Raw genomic sequence first — 18,528 nt, forward strand, 5'->3', positions numbered from 1 at the left:
CCCTGCAAACCTCTGGATGGGCCCCACTGGCTTCTGCCTTTTGCTAGAAGGATTAGCTGGGTTGTAATGAATATGACCCCAGGGATTAGGGAGGGGTGGCTCATTCTTTACCTGGAGTTTGGGCCAGGGGTCTGTAAGGAGCTGGGGTCCAGAAACCTCCGCAGCCTCCATCCTGGGCACTGGGCGCAGGGGAGGCTACTGTACCTCCGTTCTCTGCCTCCTTTTGTGTTCCTGGGGACTTAGAAGCCCCTTCTCTCTCAGTCCCCTCCTTGAGTCTGGGGAGGTAGCTTGGGCCAACCGAAGGCAGCTGAGCCCTTTCGATCCTAATTTCACTGAGGGTCTGTGCTGGAAGCGTCCTTGGCGTCCCGTTCCCATTACCATCCTCCACTGCACCATTTGACAAAGGTAAACATTGAGGTTCGGGAAAGGGGTGTGACCTGGCAACGAAATCTCAGGTCAGAGGCCAAGTCTCCCAGCGCCCTCTCCAAGAGAACTGCAGCTCCGATTCCAGGGAAGGGAGGGAGGAAGAGCTGGGGCGCCGCTGATTGGCCCAAAGTTCTCTAGAGCCATCCAGTGGGCGGGGAGGGTGTGGCGGGGCTCAGACGCCCCCCACCCCCCACCCCAACCCCTCTCCCCCGGATTGCGCTCATAGGCTCGGTGGCCTGGCCGTTTCTGTTCCCGGTCTTATACCCTGGGCGCGGCCCCGGGGGTGGTCCGCTGCTTCCGCCATGGGCTTAGAGCTCTACCTGGACCTGCTGTCCCAGCCCTCCCGCGCCGTCTACATCTTCGCCAAGAAGAACGGCATCCCCTTCGAGCTGCGCTCGGTGGAGCTGCTCAAAGGTTGGCCTGGCAGGGAGGCAGGCCCTGCGGTCGGGGTCGCCTGTGTGCTGACGGACCCCCTCCCGCTGGCGCAGCGGACCGACTGGAGATGACACCCTCCAGTACGGAAACTGTGTAATCGGTTATCGGTTGTGTCTTTTTCAAGAGCCCCGATCTTTGCCTAGTGAATACGAAACGTTTTTCAAAATACAGGTTGAGGGGCACCTGGGAGGCTCAGTCTTAAGCGTCTGCCTTTGGCTCAGGTCGTGAACCGGGGTCCTGGGATCGAGCCCCGCGCTGGGCCCCCTGCTCCGCGGTAAGCCTGCTTCTCCCTCTCCCACGCCCCCTGCTTGTGTTCCCTCTCTCGCTGTCTCTCTCTGTCAAATAAATAAATAAAATCTTTAAAAAGAAATACAGGTTGAGAGGGAGCAGAGCTGAGAGAGGGAGCAGTGGGGGGCGTGGGTTGGGGGGCGGGAAGGGGGGGTGTGGGGAAGTGGAGTGAATGCCCCAATACCTCCCCGCCCCCGGGCTTGGAGAAAACAATGAAACTGCCTCCTCATTTCTGAATTGGAGTAGCCTGCATCTCTTGAATGTCTGCAGCTGCCTGCAGAAGAAGGTGGTTCCACCTGGAAATGGTCTCTTTACTTCTACCTAGGCCTACCTACCTCGCCTCCACATTTACAGGATCCAGTGGAGGGGCAGGGCTGTAATTGGACCGCAGGACAGTTGGGACAGCAGGCCTACCCTTGGGCAGGCCAGGGGGGAGATCTCTTCTTGTCTGAGCCTGCCCACCTTCTGTCTTTGGTGCCCCCAGCTTGGGCCACCAAGTGCTATGCCGCCACCTTGCTCCACCTTTCCAGCCCTTCTTGGGTTGGGGCCTGGGCACAGAGGCATTTTCTGGAGGGAGAATGGGTAGGGCTGATTCTCTTCACCCAGGAGAAGGGCAAAGAGAACCACAGGTGGGCCTATGGCCAGCCAGGGCCTGGTTCCACAGAGGCTGTGTGATTCCGCACACAGTAATTGTACCCTCCAGCACTGGCCCAGCTCAAGGAATGCAGAAGTGTACAGACCTGCGAACCCCCATTGGGGAAGGAGTTTTGAGAGTTTGGCACCGGACAGAAAGAAGAGCTGAGCTGCTGGAGCCTGGGTGACTGAAGAGGGCGGGAGCTCCTGGAGAGAATGAGGCTGGACTGAGGGCTGGGGGCAGGTGTGGTATGGACAGGGCACCCGGCCAGCTTAGGAAGATGGATTTCAGGGGCAAGCCTAGAGCCCAAGGAGGAGACTGGAGTGTCTGACATATGGATGAATTGGCTGGGACTGGGGGTGGGGGGTGACTTGCAGCTTCAGGGACTCACCCTCCCTTCATGGCCAAGCTGAGATGCTGCTTGGCCCGGGTTCCCAGTGGGGCTGGACGCAGGAAGGGTCGGCCTCTGGTGGTGTCAGGGTCCGTGATCTGGTGGCCTGTAGAGTGGTCTCTTTCCTGTTGCCCACCTGGATAGGGGCCTCAGAAAGTTGGGGCCTGGATGTTGGGGTGGCGGTGGGGAGAGTTCTCGGCGGGGGGGGGGGGGCTCAGAGTTCTCCTCACCAGCCTCACTGCTCTCTCCCACAGGCCAGCAGCACAGTGATGCTTTTGCCCAGGTGAATCCCCTGAAGAAGGTGCCAGCCTTGAAGGACGGGGACTTCACTTTGGCTGAGAGGTATCAGGTCCCCAGGCTGCTACCCAGGCCTTGTGAGACCAGTCAGCCATCCATGTATCTACTGCTGATGGCTTGGATCACGGCTTGTGTGCCCTGAGCACCTGTGGTAGCCCCACCAGGCAGAGGAGCCTGGGGCTAGGAGGAGCTATTGAAGTCATGGCATCCCCCCCTCCAGCCCCTCCCGCCCCTCCAGCCCATAGTATAAAGGAGGAAACTGAAGCCCAGAGAGGAGGGGCTTGCCCAATGTCACAGGGCCCAGCCTCTTTCCAGGCCTCCTCTCTGCCAACCCAGCCCCCAGATGGAAGGAGAGCAGAGAGCTAAATTTTGAGGAGTAGCTGTACCCTACCACTTCTAGAAATTTTGGGGGCAAGTACTATTGCCCTGGGAGTCAAGAGAGCACCCAGAGAGCTTCAGTGGCTACTTGCTGAGCACCCACCAGGGCCAAGAACCATTGCTGTGGTGCCAAAGCAATGAACAATTCTAAGCCCTTGGCCTCCTGGAGCTCATATTCTAGAAGGGAGGACTGCTAATCTCTGTAAGGTGTAACCCATGGAGAAAATAAATAGGTTAAGAGTGGGGGGCTGTGCAATTTTGAGTAGGATGTTGAGTGAAGGGCCCCTTGAGGAGGAGGCATCTGTGCAGAGACTTACAGGAGCAGAGGAGCAAGGTATTTGGGAAGAGTGTTCTGGCTGGAGGGAACAGCAAAGCCAAAGGCTATGAAGTGGGACAATGCCTGGGGGACAGGTTGAAGAGGCAAGACATCCAGCATGGCTGGGGTGAGGGAGGGGCAGTAAGCAGGGGATGAGGTCGGAGGGGAGCATGTGGGGCCAGGAAGACTTTGGCTTTTACTGTAGGTAAGATGGGGCCATTGCAGGAGTTTAAGCAGAGGAGAGCTAAGATCCAACTTAGGTTTTAAAAGATCCCTCTGGCTGGGGTGAGAAGGCACTATGCTAATCCAGGAGAGAGGTGCTGGGACCTCAGATCAAGGTGGTGGTACGGGGGGACGTCGTGGTCAGTTCTGACTGCCCTTGAAGGTCAAGCCCAAGAGTGTGCTGAAGAGATGGAGGTAGGTGGGAGAGATGAGAACCCAGGCCAGCCTCCAGGTTGGTGACTGAATAGTGATATCCTTTACTGAGGGCACATAGTACCTCTGCGGTAGAGCCAGATTCACGTTCCATTTGGCTTCAGAACCTCTGGTCGTTGGACAGTCCAACATCCATGCAGGCATGGTGCTCTGGCCAGACATGATGCACAGGCCAGACATGGTGGAGGGAGAGGGGAGGGGAGGAGGTCAGAGAGGGCTTCCTGGGGGAGGAGGCTGGAGGCTTTGGGCAGGTAGAGAGGAGAGTGGGACAGGGTGGGAAGCAGTGACCCATCACCTGGGAGGCTTTGTCCCAGCCCCAGGGAGTGTGAAGGGACAGCTGGCCTTGCTCCTGTCGTGACCATGCACGGGATATGGTGGGGAGTGCTGAGTTGCTGTTGTCTTTCAGGAACCATGTTGGGCCCCCCTTCCTCCTGGAAGCTTTCTCTGAGTACCCATCACCCTCCTTCTGAAATCCCAAGACATTTTGTTTTTCACTCGGTGCCCTTAGTTCAGATGATAGGATGACCCAGTGTAGAGCTGTGTGACCCTAGGCAGTCCCCTAACCTCTCTGAGCCTCACATTCCTACTCTGCATCATGGTGCAGAGATAGTGTAATGCTCCACCCATAGGAGTTGGGGAAATGTGAGTAGTGGGGGCCAGCCCCCACCTGGGGCCTAGCCCCTGTGGAGTGGCTGAAAAGTGACTAGTACATGTTCCTCACCCCCTCCGTGTCCCCCAGTGTGGCCATCCTGTTGTATCTGAGTCGCAAGTATGAGGTCCCCGACCACTGGTACCCCCAGGACCTGCAGGCCCGTGCCCGTGTGGACGAGTACCTAGCCTGGCAGCACACAGCCCTGCGGAGTAGCTGCACTCGAGCCATGTGGCAGAAGGTGAGCTATGGCAGGACGGGGACCCTTCGAGGATGCTCAAGGGACAGTGCTTCCGGTTTAAAAAATTCTGTTCAGGCGCCTGGGTGGCTCATCCGGTTAAGCGTCTGCCTTCGGCTCAGGTCCTGATCCCGGAGTCCTGGGATTGAGGCCCATGTCGGGCTCCCTGCTCCGCGGGGAGTCTGCTTCTCTCTCTGCCTCTGCCTGCCACTCCCCCCGCTTGTGCTCTCTCACTCTCTCGCTCACTTTCTCTATCTCAAATAAATAAATAAAATCTTGAAAAAAAAAATTCCGCTCAGACCTGAGGCCTTAGAACACCAAATTCTAGAATGCCAGAGACTCTAGTCCAACCAACTTGTTTCCCAGAGGGGAAGCCAGGGCAGAGCCAGGGAGTGACTTCCCCCAGTGTGCCCTGATTCCTGAGCTGCTGGGAATCAGAAAAATCTCAAACTAGGAAGAAATGAGGCATCATTTCAATAAAGTTGATCTGATTTCTGGGTATTCAAGGATTTCTAAGCCTAAAAACACTGAAAGACTTAAAGAAAAGCCTAATAGATTTTACACATACAATGACATTTTGTGTAAGGAGGAAAGGATTAAACTTAAAACAAGCAAAAAACTGGCAAAGATTTGTTAGAAGTAAATTTTGCGCGCCTGGGTGGCTCAGTTAGTTAAGCATCAGACTCTTGATTTCAGCTTAGGTCATGATCTCAGGGTCTTGGGATCAAGCCCTGGGTCAGGCTTTGCACTGAGCATGGAGTCTGCTTCTCCCTCTCCCTCTACTCCTCCCCCTGCTTTTGCTCTCTCTAAAATAAATAAATAAAATCTTAAAAAAAAAAAAAAAAGAAAGGGGTACCTGGGTGGCTCAGTCAGTTAGGCATCTGCCTTTGGCTCAGGTCATGATCTCAGGGTCCTGGGATCGAGCCCTGCACTGGGCTCTCTACTTAGCGGGGAGTCTGCTTCTCCCTCTTCCCATCCCTCTGTGTGCTCTCTCTCTCAAATAAATAAATAAAATCTTTAAAAAAAAAAAAGAATAACATTTTTTTTTAAAGATTCATTTATTTGAGAGAGAGAGAGAGAGAGAGCACGCATGAGCATGCACACGCACCCACCCATGAACTGGGTGCAGGGAGGGGCAGTGGGAGAGAATCTCATGTAGACTCCCTACTGAGCGTGGAGCCTGACCGACTGGGCTCCATCTTACCACCCTGAGATCATCACCTGAGCCCAAATCAAGAGTTGGATGCTTAACTGAGCCATCCAGCTGCCCCTGAAAGAAGTAACATTCTTAGTATTTAAGATGCTCTCAGAAAGCCCTCAAACAAAGGCACAGGAGAAAAATGGGCACAGGAAACCAGTGGAGATTTACTTGAAGAACAGAGAGAAATGGTCATTAAGTGGATGAAAATACATTTAACCTAAGTAAGAATCAAGTAAATGCACACTAAAACAGCACACCCATACCATTTTTACCCATCAAATGTACGGATGTTTTTGAGATGTGTGCTCTGAATTGTTATTTGTAAGGTACTTACAAAGGGCTTGGCACACAGTGGGTGCCCTGTTCATGGGAGGGAGCATGAGAAGGGTATGCTCATACTCTGCTGCAGATAGAGTACCACTGTTCTGAAGGGCCCTTGAGCAAAGTGCAGGTTTCTATAACCTTAGAAGTGTCTTCCTCAAGCCTCTCGGGGCTAGAAGAGGAACCCCTTCAAGCTGGTAGGAGCAGGAACCTGGTGGGTTTGAAGGCAGAATGGAGAGAAGTCAAACAGAGTGAGTATAGACCTTAGGTACTCAAACTGTGGTCCAGGGACCAGGAGAATCAGACCACCTGGGAACTTATTTTTTTTTTTTTTTAAAGATTTTTTTTTTTAATTTATTTATTGAGAGAGAGAGAGAGAATGATAGAGAGCATGAGAGGGTGGAGGGTCAGAGGGAGAAGCAGACTCCCCGCTGAGCGGGGAGCCCGATGCGGGACTCGATCCCGGGACTCCAGGATCATGACCTGAGCCGAAGGCAGTTGCTTAACCAACTGAGCCACCCAGGCGCCCCCCACCTGGGAACTTAGAAATGCAGAGTCTTGGGGCACCTGAGTGGCTCAGTTGTTAAGCGTCTGCCTTTGGCTTGGGTCATGATCCCAGGGTCCTGGGATCAAGCCCTGCATCGGGCTCCCTGCTCCGCAGGAAGCCAGCTTCTCCCTCTCCCACTCCCCCTGCTTGTGTTCCCTCTCTTGCTCTGTCTCTCTCTCTCTCAAATAAATAAAATCTCAAAAAAAAAAGAAAGAAAGAAATGCAGAGTCTCAGGCACCACCCGGGCATTCAGATTAGGAGGAATGTGCACTTTAACCAGATCCCAGAGGGATTCACATGCATCATCCCATTTGAGAAGTCTGGGGTGGAGGAGGAGGGGGGGGGGGGGGAGAGGGTGACTGCTGCACTGAGGAGGGGCCTTGGGTTGAGGCCTTCATGGTGAGGGTAGTGGAGAGCCATGGAAGGCTTTATGCAGGGGGTGTTATGGGCAGACTGGGATTCCAGAAGTTCCCCCCACTGGCTGCCTTGCATGAGGACCTAGGGAGAGTGGAGGCTGTCCATGTTGGAGTAGAAGATGACGCCTGGGCTGGTGTTGGCCGTGGGTGGAAGGAGTGGGTCAGAGTGAGGAGAAATTTGAAGGCCTGGTGGTAGATTGGATGAGAGCAGGAACTAGGCTAGGCTTTGAGCAGACCCTAAGCCCTCTCTCTGCCTGCCCATCCAGCAGATGATGTTCCCAGTGTTCCTGGGTGAACAGGTGCCCCCTGAGACATTGGCATCTACCTTGGCTGAGCTGGACAGGTGCCTACAGCTGCTTGAGGACAAGTTCCTAAAGGACCAGGACTTCGTTGCTGGACCTCACATCTCAGTGGCTGACTTGGTGGCCATCACAGAGCTGATGCATGTGAGTGCCATGGGGTGGTCCACTGGGCAGTGGGGTGTCCTGGGAGGGAGCCAATGCTGCCCTTCCTGGTTGTGGGACCCTGGGCAAGTCACTCCCCTCTCTGAGCCTCAGTGTTCTCATCTGTAAAATGGGGCTTCAGACCCTATCCTGCAGCAATACTGAGAAGCTTCCCAGTGTCTCCCAGAGAACATCCAGCTTATTACATGTTGTGGCCAAGGAAGGAAAATCCATCCTGGGGAATTACTCAACCAGGTCATCCTGGCTTGTGCTTGACCATGCCTACCCCCTCCACTTGGCTTCCTCTCCCCATAGCCTGTCAGTGCTGGCTGCCAAGTCTTCAAAAGCCGACCCAAGCTGGCTGCATGGCGCCAACGTGTGGAGGCCGAGGTGGGGAAGGATCTCTTTCAGGAGGCACATGCAGCTGTCATGAAGGTCGAGGATTTGCCTCCAGCTGACCCGGCCATAAAGGAGAAGCTGAAGCCCTCCGTGCAGTGTTTATTGCAGTGAGTGGAAGGCCAGGCTTGCAGAGATGATGGAGACCCTGTTGTTAGAATGAAGAGGTGGAGTTGTCCCTCCCAGGCTGTGAGCAAGACACACTCTCCAGTCTCTGGTCCCTGGTTCCCTCCAAGCATCAGGTCTTCGTTCCTTCTTCCGTCTGTTTCCACACTCCACTCCCGCCCCTTCCACTCTGACTTCGTGTCACCCCTGGAAAGAGCTTAGTAAACACATATTTGACCCCGGCTCTCCTGTGTTTGAAACTTTCCATGGTGCTGAACTGCTCTGGGGCTAAAGTATGAATCACTGAACTTTGCATTCAAGGCCTTGCCCACCCCTCCAGGGCACTCCCTTCTAGTTGCACACGGTAGCCCATCATTTTTAGACCCCTTCTCCCAGCTCCCACCTCTACCTCCTGGCCTTGGCTTAGGCTGTTTTCATTGCTAATAGGGCCTGTCTTCACCTTTGCCCGGTGCCCCTTCTGGTCTTTAGGCATTTGTCACCATTCACTTCTCCAGGGAGGCTTCCCTGACTTCCTCAGCTCCAGGCCAAGTCAGGTGACACCCCCCCCACCCCCCAGACTCCTTAGCCCCAGTGCCTCCCTCCCCTCAACCCTGGAACAAAGCTGGTTCAACACCCCCTCAACTGAGCACATGTCATAGATGGGGGTCACGCTGGTGAAGAGATGTCTGAATCAGGCATGGCCTTGTTCTCTTAGGTCTCTGTCCTCCCTCTGGGGTGATGCTGTCTCCCACAGGTGGGTTGGGTGCAGGGCTGGTTTCTGAAGCTCCTTGCAGGGAGGGAAGTCCCATGTTAGTTCCTGGCACTCTGGGTGCTGCTGCTGCTGAGGGAACAGAAGGCAAGCTGAGGACAAAGCAGAAGCTGACACCCCATATCCCCGCCCCCCATGGGATATATGTGACATTCCTCAGGCACTCCTGAATGCCCAAAAGGAAAAACAAATAGTTAACTGGAGACCACAATCTTGCAAGACCCGAGTCTCCCTCAGTTTACTTACAAAAGCCTCAGCAATAGCTTCCGGAAGGGAATGCAAATACAATTGAATATCCTTATAACCTGCAGCCCATCGACAGGTACTTGAAGTGGGCAGAATGTAATGTTCCTCCAGAAAGTTCCCAACTGTCTTAATGTTAATGCCTTGCTAGAGGGGAAAAACAACCTTAACTTGACAATGGCAAGGCCTCCGCTATCTTGTAGGTCCTCCTTAGCATATGAAAGTTCTCTTGAAACCTTTTTCCTGACCTCCCCCAACCCCATGGTATATAATCAGCCACCCCTAACAACCCCAGTGTTGCAGCTCTTTGCCCAATGGGGCCTGTCCCCGTGCTTTGATAAACCATCATTTTGCACCAAAGACCTCTCAAGAATTCTTTCTTAGTTGCGTGCTCCCGACACCACCCCACTGAACCTCACCTATATTCCAAAACCCCATCACTGAGAGGCCTTGCTCTCCCAAGCCTACTCAGAACCTGGCCACTGTCTTATCTGTGCCCCATCCTGGGTCCCAGACTTGCCACCTGTCCCCGTCCTTTCTCCTCAAGACTGTTAGAATCTACCTGTCTTGTGTCCTAGATCCTCTGATATCTTAGTCATCCAATAAACTGCTAATGGGACAGGGTCATGAACAGAGAGCCTCTCAGACTGCCTGCCTTCTCTTTTAAGATTTTATTTTTAAGTGATCTCTACACCCAACATGGGGCTTGAACCTGCAACCCTGAGATCAAGAGTCGCATGCTGTCCCGGCTGAGCCAGCCAGGCGCCCCAAGGCTCCTCTAATGTGCACACTCATATAGGACTTTAGAAGTGTAATTGAAATTATTCATATACACCCACAGAATTTCAGTTGCATTTTCATTTACAAGTCAAACAAGTTTGCAACACTGATGAGAGTGCCATGTTTAGCCATATCAACAGGATTTCCATGTTTTTAAAAAATATTTATTTCCGAGAGAGAGAGAGAGAGAGAGAGAGAGAGAGCTCACAAGGGGGGGGGGGGGGGGGGGGGGGGAAGGGCAGAGGCAGAGGCAGAGGCAGAGGGAGAAGCAGACTCCCTAAGGAAGCCTGATACCAGGCTAGATCCCAGGACCCTGGGATCATGACCTGAGCCAAAGGCAGACACTTAACTGACTGAGCCATCCAGCTACCCCCAGATTTCCATGTTTTGAGTGACACATTTTGTTTTGACCATAAAAATATAGGGTACTGTAAACATGGCTGGTAATTCGACTAGGATCTGACTTTCATCCCTTGATGGACAGTACTTCACTATGAGACAAGGTTGCCGCAGTTGCAAGAGGCCACAAAGGCAGATGTCTTTCAGGGCCAGGTAGGGATGCAGTGAGCCAGAGGTTCTCTGCCCAGCCCCACCTGAACTCACAAGTGTCACCTGGCTCCTGGTCAAGAGAAGCGTAGATTCCTGGGTGCCTGGGTGGCTCAGTTGGTTAAGCGACTGCCTTTGGCTCAGGTCATGATCCTGGAGTCCCGGGATCGAGTCCCACATCCGGCTCCCTGCTCAGCAGGGAGTCTGCTTCTCCCTCTGACCCTCTTCCCTCTCGTGCTCTCTATCTCTCATTCTCTCTCTCTCAAATAAATAAATAAAATCTAAAAAAAAAGAGAAGTGTAGATCCCTACATATAACGAGAAGTCACCTTACTTGGAAATGGTAGCAACACAGTAAAAAAAAACAACAATATTATTTAGGATGGAGCCCGGGAAAGGCCCCTACAGGTGTGTATGTTTTGGGTGTGTTCAAACCCCCATTTTGTGAAACGGAATAAAGAAAACCTCATTTACAATAAAGTCGGGAGGCCAGAAGGGGGAACTCTCACACCTACTACTCCTTGCAGCTCTTTGCAACCCCAACAGGAAGAACCCTACCTTGCATTCCCAAGGGAAAGAAGACTATATACTACCAGCAGAGGAAAGAAAGATACCCCCAACCCCCCTGCCCCGTCCAGCCAGTGCGATACTGTCACAACTCAGCCACTGAAACGCGACCACACTCTTTCAGCTTATTCCCGCGGACTTTTTGTTTGTAACAGTCCCAACTCCTCCTCCTCCGTTAAAAAACGTTTCTCTTCTTTGTTGGTTGGACTTGGCTGTGGTTTTGTCTTAGGCTGCGTGTCCCAAATTGCAATTCTCTGCTATCCTCGAAGAACCCAATTTTTACTGGTAAAATAACTGGCTATTTTATTTTCAGGGTTAACAATCTAAATATGGGCTAGGAAGCAGAGGACTGCACCACCCAGCAGCCCAGGAAGCCAGAAAACCCCCGGCCGGCGTGTCGGGAGCCGGTAGAGGCCGGGACACTGTGGGCCGGGCCGTGGCCCAGCCAGTCGGCTTGGGAGACAGTCATACACCTCACTCTTCCCCCTCTCCCCGTCCGGCCTTAGGACTTCCGGAAATCAGCGCCCGCAGAGGAGGGGTGGTGTAGACTATGCAGCCAATCCGGGGGCGCTGTTCCCTGCCCAGCCAATAAGGAGCCTGGTTTCCGTGGCGCCCCGCCCCTGCTGCCTAGTCCGCGACCCTTGGGAACAGCGACCCGCACCCGGTGCGTTCTTTCTCTGCTGCTGTGGCCCTGCGGTTCCTTCTGGCCAGACATGCCGTTCGTCGAGCTGGACACGAACTTGCCCGCCGGCCGTGTGCCCGCAGGACTGGAGAAGCGGCTCTGCGCGGCCACTGCAGCCATCCTGAGCAAACCTGAGGACGTGAGCGTGGGCCGGGGAGCACCCCGCCGGGGGTCGGGCTCTGTCCGCGCCCTGGCGTCCGCACCGCGACCCGGGCTCTTCGTCGCAGGGGTCCCCGCCCGCCAGGCCCTGGCCTCCCACTCTCCCCACCCCTCATGTCTGCTCCGTGCTTCCTTCCTTGGCCCTGACACCGACGTGACCGCCAAGGACCCCGTCCTGAGCCTCTAGCCCTGACCCCAGGGGCCGGCGCTTGTCGGCCCTCGTCCTCCCGGGTCCTCAGCGCGAACTCGGCCTGCACCGGCTTCAGGTGAAACTTTCGTGTTCCCCGCAGCGCGTGAACGTAACGGTGCGACCAGGTCTGGCCATGGCGGTGAACGGCTCCACGGAGCCCTGCGCGCAACTCCTCATCTCCTCCATCGGTGTGGTAGGCACAGCCGAGGACAACCGTGGCCACAGCGCCCGATTCTTCGAGTTTCTCACCAAGGAGCTGAACCTGGGCCAGGATCGGTGCGTGGGGGCAGGGAGGGGGTGGGGGCAGTGATCCCATACCAGAGCTCCTTCTAAGGTTGGGAGAAAAATGCATTCCTTGCCCTGCTCAGATAGGCCTAGTGCCCTGGGCCCTCGGATGGTGGGTCCAACCCTCAGAATGGTAGCGGAATTGAATGACTCCCTGACTCTGCTATGGTCCTCTTGACACTTGGGCAAGGCGCGGCCTTGCAAACCTGTTAACATCTGTGCTGTGGGAAGGCACTACTTTAACAGCTCCCTGGGGGAATTGCCAGAGTCCTGTGGGATGGCCGTGCACTGTATCTGCCTTGGCACTGGGTAGGGTAGAACGTTATTAACCTGACAAAGCTATGGCCATTTATCATCCGCCTTTAGTCTTCACATCTTAGACAATCAAGAATAATTTTCTAGGACAACTTATCCAGGCTGGTTGGGAGGAATTCTGGGTATGTCCTGAGGCTGTGTGACCTTTGGGACTGTAGCCAACTAGGTCCCGGGTAGCTCCCAGCCTCCCAGGAGGCTCAGGAAGTAGTGGAAAGAACATTGGCTTGGATGTCTGGAGACCTGAGTTCTGGGTCCAGAACAGCTGGGGGATGCCTGGCAAACCTGGAAATGAACCATCTCTGGTTTGTACGCTTCTCTTCTGTGAACAGAGGGGAATGTATTAAATGATCACCCAAATGATCATCAGGAGTGCCCAGCCTGAACAGCCCCCCAACCTGGGATTCGGTGTCAGAGTTAGTTTTTTTCTGGGTGAAAAATATTCCTGAGCCAAGCCCATGCCTATGAGGAACTAAGAGCATGAGCAGCTTGAAAGAACCTTCTAGAATGGATCCTTTGTTGGCCCAGGAAGACTGGTGAGGAATGGTTATTCCTGGGAGTGCTCAGACCTGGTCCTCAAGTTGGGGTGAGATAATAATTGTAAGAACAATATGTAACATGTGAATACTTACCGCGTGCCAGGTTATCTCTAGATACCTTATGTGCATCATCCCATTTGATCCATGCAAGCTCTGTCCCTCTGTTCACACCACTTTGTGCAGACATGCCATCCCTGTGAGGTTTACAGATGGGGAAACTAAACCTGTCACACCAACCCTTCGCCTACTACCCTTCAGGTTACCCCAAGTATCTTGCTCTTCACCAGGGACTTCCCATCACTTCTGTGAAAGGGGCATGTTTGTTCATTCCATAGACATCAGTGGTGGGGGGGGCGGTCACCTTGTGCCTGGTTTTGAGCTAGGCTTTGAGAAAACAAAGGTGGCTGGGACACTGCACATGCCCCCAGGGAACCTGCAGTTTGGAAGTGGGAGGGCTGCCCCTCTGAGTCCACAGAGCATACAGTGACCATAGAGGCTGCTGTGTTGTCTGGGGCAGCCACCATCCTGCCCCTGGCTGGCCCACAGTGGGAGATCATTAATGGGATGGGGTAGGCATACAAAATGCCTGCTAGGTTAAGGCAGGCTGGTCTGGGAGCCTATGGTAGGAGTGCCCAGCTAGGCGTTGGAATATAAGGCATTAGCCAAGGAGCTGATAACATTTTTTTTTTCTTTTTCTTTTTTTCTCTTGAAGGATAATTATCCGCTTTTCCCCCCTGGAGCCCTGGCAGATTGGCAAGAAAGGGACAGTCATGACTTTCCTATGATTGGCACATGGGCATCAGGGCATGCATCTGTCCGCTGTCTGCCCCTTCCAGAGAGGCCTCCTGGCAGAGTAAGGGCCTCGTGGATACCAGCTTCTGGCACTCCTTCATGCAGATGTGCCCGTGACCTCACAGTCATCTTCTTCCCCATTCTCGTGTCAAATAAATGAAGAGACCTTCGTCTTTCTTTTTTTTTTTTCCACCCCACCCCGAGACCTTTGTTTTTCAAACATGATTTCATTATCTCCCTTTACCCCTCCCTGGCATTCTGGGTCACCCTGGGCAGCAGGGTTGGTTTATGAGGTGGGAACTTTAGGGAACCTGAGAGGTGGGATGTTTCCTGTCTTCCAGGCCACTGTCTCATGTATTGTATGTAGGCTGCTCAAATCCAGGGGTGGAGGGTGCAGCCTGGAGGTCCTCCTCTCCATGCCCGTGTGCTGGCTGATAGGGCTGGCAGCTGGCCCAGGCTGTGTCTTCCTGCAGATTTTGCTGACCAGATACATGTTCCTGTCCTCAGCTTGGGCTGGCCCATGCAGCCCATAGAATGCTGTGCCCAGCAGGGGAGCAGAACACCTGGGCTTCAGGGACCTCTCCTGGGCATTCCCAAACTCCCATCTTCTCCCATGAGTCTTGCTGAGAATCCTCTGTAGCTGTGCACCTTGTAAAAGCCGTGTTCTGGAATAGCAAGCCTGGAAATGCAATGTCTGCCACTAGAAAAGGAATGAATGCAATTGCCATCTAAATACTATATCACGCTTTCACATTTCAGGGAATATACGGGCAGGGTGGGGGAGCCCAAAGGTTGTCCTTTTCAGTTTCCTTCCAGATGCTCGATGCAGAGTTTACATGCCATGACCCTTAGACACGTTGGTGAGCACTCTGTTTACCTATAGAGTTGAAAGTCTCATCGTTCTTGTCTTAGTACACCTGTGAAATGCCAAATTGAGATTTTTTTTTTTTTTTAGCCTATGCTGTCAACATGGTAAAGTTAGTTTCCAGTGGCGTGTTCTTGTGCTTGTGGTATTTGTACCTGACCACTACTGTGGACTCTCATTAAAACCTAGCACTTGGAGTTCTTCCCTTTGGCTCCCTGTCCCAAATGTTCCGTCGCTCATTCCCTTTGCCAACATGGGTGTCCTGCTTCCCAGAGGGGCTCAGGGAATGTTCATGGATTGAATCTGAATGAATGGTTGAAGTGCCCAAGGAGGGGTTCAGGCCTAACCCTAGAGGGGACATAAGGCAGCAGCCTCCTATCTGGTCCACCTTAAATGTCTTAGCCCCACTGTAGTGAGAGTGATGTCATCTGCTTGCTGTGGGCGACTGTCCCCTCCCCCTCCACATTATCCCCACTGTGGCCCTGAACCTTGCCCCCTGGTATTACTATGCTGCCTGAGGATCCTGCATGGCCTGCCCTGTTTCTCACCTCCAAAAGCTTCCCACACAGCTCCCTGCTGCATGGACTACCCTTCCCATCTTTTTCTTTTTTTTTCTTTTTTTTAAGATTTTAGTTATCCATTCAAGGGGGGTGGGGACTGAGAGAGGGCACAAGCAGGGGGAGCAGCAGGCAGAGGGAGAAGCTGGGTCCCCACTGAGAAGGACTCTGGGATCATGACCTGAACGGAACGCACACGCTTACCTGACTGAGCCACCCAGGCGTCCCATGACTCCGTTACTTTTGCAACTCCTGGGTATCACAAAACTTTGTTCTGAACTGAAGCTATGAGTTCTTCACCATGATTTTATCGTCTTTACGGACGGCCAAAGAGAAAGCCATAGTATCCATTCCTAGTTAAATCATTTTTGCTGGACGCAAGCAACTATGAATTTCAACCACCACTTGTAAAACCTTTCCCTAAAAGGCATAGCTCCCAAGGGTTTAACCTCTCAAGCCGAGGCCGTTTCCGGAAAACTTTCAATGCTGACTCCTCTTTTCAGGTTTGGAATTCTGTCATTCCCTCCTCAGCCCGTTCATTTACCCGATCTTGAATTTTTGTGATTTTTGTTTTATCTTTGTTTCAGTAGTTCATTGTATCTGTGCCTTTTGGGCTTCAAATCCTCTTCAGAAAGAGGTGAGGCACGGGGTATATAAAGGAGAACGCTCCTTCTACCCTGATTCCCCCTAAGTGTTCCCCAAGTTTCCATTGCCTTCAGAGCACCTGTCCCAGGTTGTAACAAATAGTAACACCGCCCAACATTTAGCGACTGCTCAGGGCCAGGCACCAAACTCTGCGTTTCCCAAATATTACAAGAGGTGGGGGAACAGAGGTCGGAACCTCAAGCCGGCGCTCGGAGCCCACCATAGTTCGAATGCCCAAATGCGGGGACCGGGAGGGTTTACACTCGCGCGCCCGGCTTCACGCAGTCCCCGGCGTCCCCGAGAGCTCGCCCCGTGGGGCGAGCGGCGCGTGCGCCTTCGCTGATTGGCTAGCGGAGCCGGTACCGAAACCAATGGGAGCGCGCCTTATTGTCAGGCGCTCAGCCGGCCGGCGCGGGGGTCGGGGCAGGCCGGCCGTTGCCGTGGAGACGCCTGGTAAGTTCCAGTGTGGCTGGTTTGGGGGCATCTCCCGGGTGGGGGCGCGGCTCTGCTGAACCAAGGAAGGGAGCAGAGGCGCGGGCTTGAGGGGCGGTGGGCGCGGGGCCGCGGCCGGTGCGGACGCGGGGGAGGGGGGCGCCTCTGGTAGCCTGAGTGCCACATTCGGGGAAACCGAGGCTGGAGGGCGGGAGCGGCGAGGCCAGGGCTCTTGGCTTCCTCGCGGGTCTCTTGACGGCTCTTGCCGTCACCCTGGGGTCCCTAGGACGGGCTCCAGCCTCGGGAATAGTTCTCGGTGACAGCAGCGGGAGCCACCATTGATTCTGCGTCTGCCGGGTGTTGAGCCCGGTGCTAACCCTTTACTTCACTTAACGTCCTTTTAGTTCACCTTCCCAGCAGCCCTGCTAGGTGAGTGCTGTTAATAGCGCCATTTATACGGGTGGAAACAGAGGCCCAGATGAGGTGAAGGGTCTTGTCCAGAGTCAGCCAACTAACTGTGTCAGCCCAAGTCTAGACTGAAAAAAAAAATTTTTTTTTTAAGATTTTATTCTTAAGCAGTCTCTACACCCAATGTGGGGCTTGAACTTATAACCCAGAGATGAAGCGTTGCATGCTCTACCGACTGAGGCAGCCAGGCACCCGTAGACTGAAAATCTTGAGTGCACTGCTTCCCAGGAGGAGGAGGAGGAGGACCCCAGTTAGGTAGAGCCTACTGACGCTCAGGTGTCTGCACAAGTGATTTTGGAGCCACTGAACTCTTTGGGGCCTGGGTTACTATGGGTCTGTGGTTCATAACTGTGGGACTTAGGGTTTCATGCAGCTAAAGTTCCTTCTATGAGATTCATAACTGTGGTTAGAACTAAAATATCCTTTGAGTGGTCTCCTTTAGAGGTCGGCAAACTTATGTTTTAAGTGTAATAATGCTTATAATATTAATATAATTATATCATAGTATGTTGTGAATATAATAAGTGTATTTATAATAGTGAGTATTTTAGGCTCAGGGGGCCTACTCTGTCTACTCAGTTTTGGCATTGTACATTGGATACAGGCAGAGACAATAGGTAGGCGGGTGGCAGTGCTCCAATAAAATTTTATTTATGGACACTGAAATTTGAATCTTACGTAATTTTTATATAATTTTCATGTGTCATGAATTTTTTCATCCTTTTCAAAATGTTAAAACTGGGGTGCATGGGTGACTCAGTTGGTTAAGCTTCTGCCTTCGGCTCAGGTCATGATCCCAGCAGCCTAGGATCAGCCCCAAATCCGGCTCCCTGCTCAAGCGGGGAGCCTGCTTCTCCCTCTCCTCCTGGCTTGTGCTCTGTGTCTCTCTCTTTCTCAAATAAATAAATAAAATCTTAAAAAAAAAGTCAAAACCATTCTTTGCTCCTAGGCTGTACAAAAACGGTAGGCTGATTAGCTTGCTGACCCCTAATCTAGCCCAAGACCTCATAGGATAGAGGAAACTGAGATTCAGAGAGGGGTCTCTTATGCCAAGCTAACCACACAGCTGGGAAATAACACAACTCGGCCTAAACTCTAAGCTTCCTGACTCCCAGACCAGAGCATGTCAGGAAACACTACTGCTTATCACTGACTGGGTCAAGGTGCTGAGGTACTTAAGGTGTGCTGTTCTTTATCATGTGTTCTTAAGGCCATGGAAACCATGGTCTAAAGAGTTTGGACATTTGTGACATTAAACTCCTAAATGTGCTATTCTAGGATAATATGATTACTGGGCTGGGAGTCTGAGAAATGAATAGATATTTTCTTTCTTTATTAAATGGCTGCTTTTTTTTTTTTTTTGGCTCCTTTTAGTGGGTTTCTGGGGTTTATGGTGAATAATACAGACATGGTCCCCATCCTCACATTGCTTACAGATGATGAATACATAATCTCAAGTGCTCAAGTGGCTATTTCTTTTTAAACTGTTTATTTTAAACTAATTTTAGATTTAGAGAAAAGTTGCAACAATAATACAGTGTTTCCTTATTTCCTTCACCCTGCTTCTCCTAATGTTAACATCTTACAGAAACATAATACAACTATCAAGAACAGGAAACTAATATTAATACAATATTATGAACCCAGTTGTAAACCTAGTTTGAATTTGACCAGTTTTGCACAATGTTCTAGTTTCCACTCTATGATTCTAACTTCCCATATTGCATTTAGTTATTGCTCCTTAGTCTCCTTAGTCCTTAACGATCACATAGTTTTGTCTTT

At 52.5% G+C, this 18,528-nt stretch overlaps 3 protein-coding genes across 10 annotated transcripts in view; all 3 read left to right on the top strand.

The window, feature by feature from the left end:
* Positions 1 to 593: 593 nt before the first annotated feature.
* On the top strand, positions 594 to 8,470 carry LOC112812534 (glutathione S-transferase theta-3-like). Of its 3 annotated transcripts, none has more exons than XM_025857338.2 (5): positions 594 to 840; positions 2,429 to 2,516; positions 4,340 to 4,490; positions 7,239 to 7,418; positions 7,731 to 8,470. In XM_025857338.2, the coding sequence occupies exons 1-5, from the start codon at positions 729 to 731 to the stop codon at positions 7,923 to 7,925; spliced, it is 726 nt and encodes a 241-aa protein (XP_025713123.1). In that variant the 5' UTR covers positions 594 to 728; the 3' UTR covers positions 7,926 to 8,470. The 3 variants fall into 3 exon arrangements, with proteins under 3 accessions (XP_025713123.1, XP_025713124.1, XP_073745853.1); XM_025857339.2 differs by having other exon boundaries at positions 595 to 840; positions 7,242 to 7,418; positions 7,731 to 8,466; XM_073889752.1 differs by lacking the exon at positions 594 to 840 and adding an exon at positions 1,031 to 1,135 and having other exon boundaries at positions 7,731 to 8,453.
* Positions 8,471 to 11,460: 2,990 nt separating this feature from the next.
* Positions 11,461 to 13,949, top strand: LOC112812546 (D-dopachrome decarboxylase). The gene is made up of 3 exons (XM_025857349.2): positions 11,461 to 11,641; positions 11,952 to 12,127; positions 13,700 to 13,949. Exons 1-3 carry the CDS (start codon positions 11,534 to 11,536, stop codon positions 13,770 to 13,772), a joined length of 357 nt encoding a protein of 118 aa, XP_025713134.1. The 5' UTR covers positions 11,461 to 11,533; the 3' UTR covers positions 13,773 to 13,949.
* Positions 13,950 to 16,233: 2,284 nt separating this feature from the next.
* The window catches only part of CABIN1 (calcineurin binding protein 1), a 151,476-nt gene continuing 149,181 nt past the window's right edge, over positions 16,234 to 18,528 (top strand). For 3 of the 6 annotated variants that reach the window (XM_025857272.1, XM_025857276.1, XM_073889746.1), the window contains exon 1: positions 16,234 to 16,299. The gene's annotated coding sequence lies outside the window, so the exon portion shown is untranslated. Of the gene's footprint in view, positions 16,300 to 16,448; positions 16,708 to 18,528 lie in introns of those variants that run through there. The other 3 variants (XM_025857274.2, XM_025857275.2, XM_025857273.2) reach the window with 2 other exon arrangements.

This window comes from Callorhinus ursinus, unplaced genomic scaffold, assembly GCF_003265705.2.
Source record: "Callorhinus ursinus isolate GAN/ISIS: 27379988/994484 unplaced genomic scaffold, GSC_fseal_2.0 scaffold117, whole genome shotgun sequence".
Classification (NCBI taxonomy): domain Eukaryota; kingdom Metazoa; phylum Chordata; class Mammalia; order Carnivora; family Otariidae; genus Callorhinus; species Callorhinus ursinus.

Excerpts from the sequence above, each read along its gene's own strand:
- LOC112812534 (XM_025857338.2), top strand. The coding sequence starts at position 729 with ATGGGCTTAGAGCTCTACCTGGACCTGCTGTCCCAGCCCTCCCGCGCC. Across the intron at positions 4,491-7,238 it reads CTCGAGCCATGTGGCAGAAG|CAGATGATGTTCCCAGTGTT; the intron begins GTGAGCTATGGC and ends CTGCCCATCCAG. Across the intron at positions 7,419-7,730 it reads CCATCACAGAGCTGATGCAT|CCTGTCAGTGCTGGCTGCCA; the intron begins GTGAGTGCCATG and ends CTCTCCCCATAG.
- LOC112812546 (XM_025857349.2), top strand. The coding sequence starts at position 11,534 with ATGCCGTTCGTCGAGCTGGACACGAACTTGCCCGCCGGCCGTGTGCCC. Across the intron at positions 11,642-11,951 it reads TCCTGAGCAAACCTGAGGAC|CGCGTGAACGTAACGGTGCG; the intron begins GTGAGCGTGGGC and ends TGTTCCCCGCAG. Across the intron at positions 12,128-13,699 it reads CTGAACCTGGGCCAGGATCG|GATAATTATCCGCTTTTCCC; the intron begins GTGCGTGGGGGC and ends TTTCTCTTGAAG.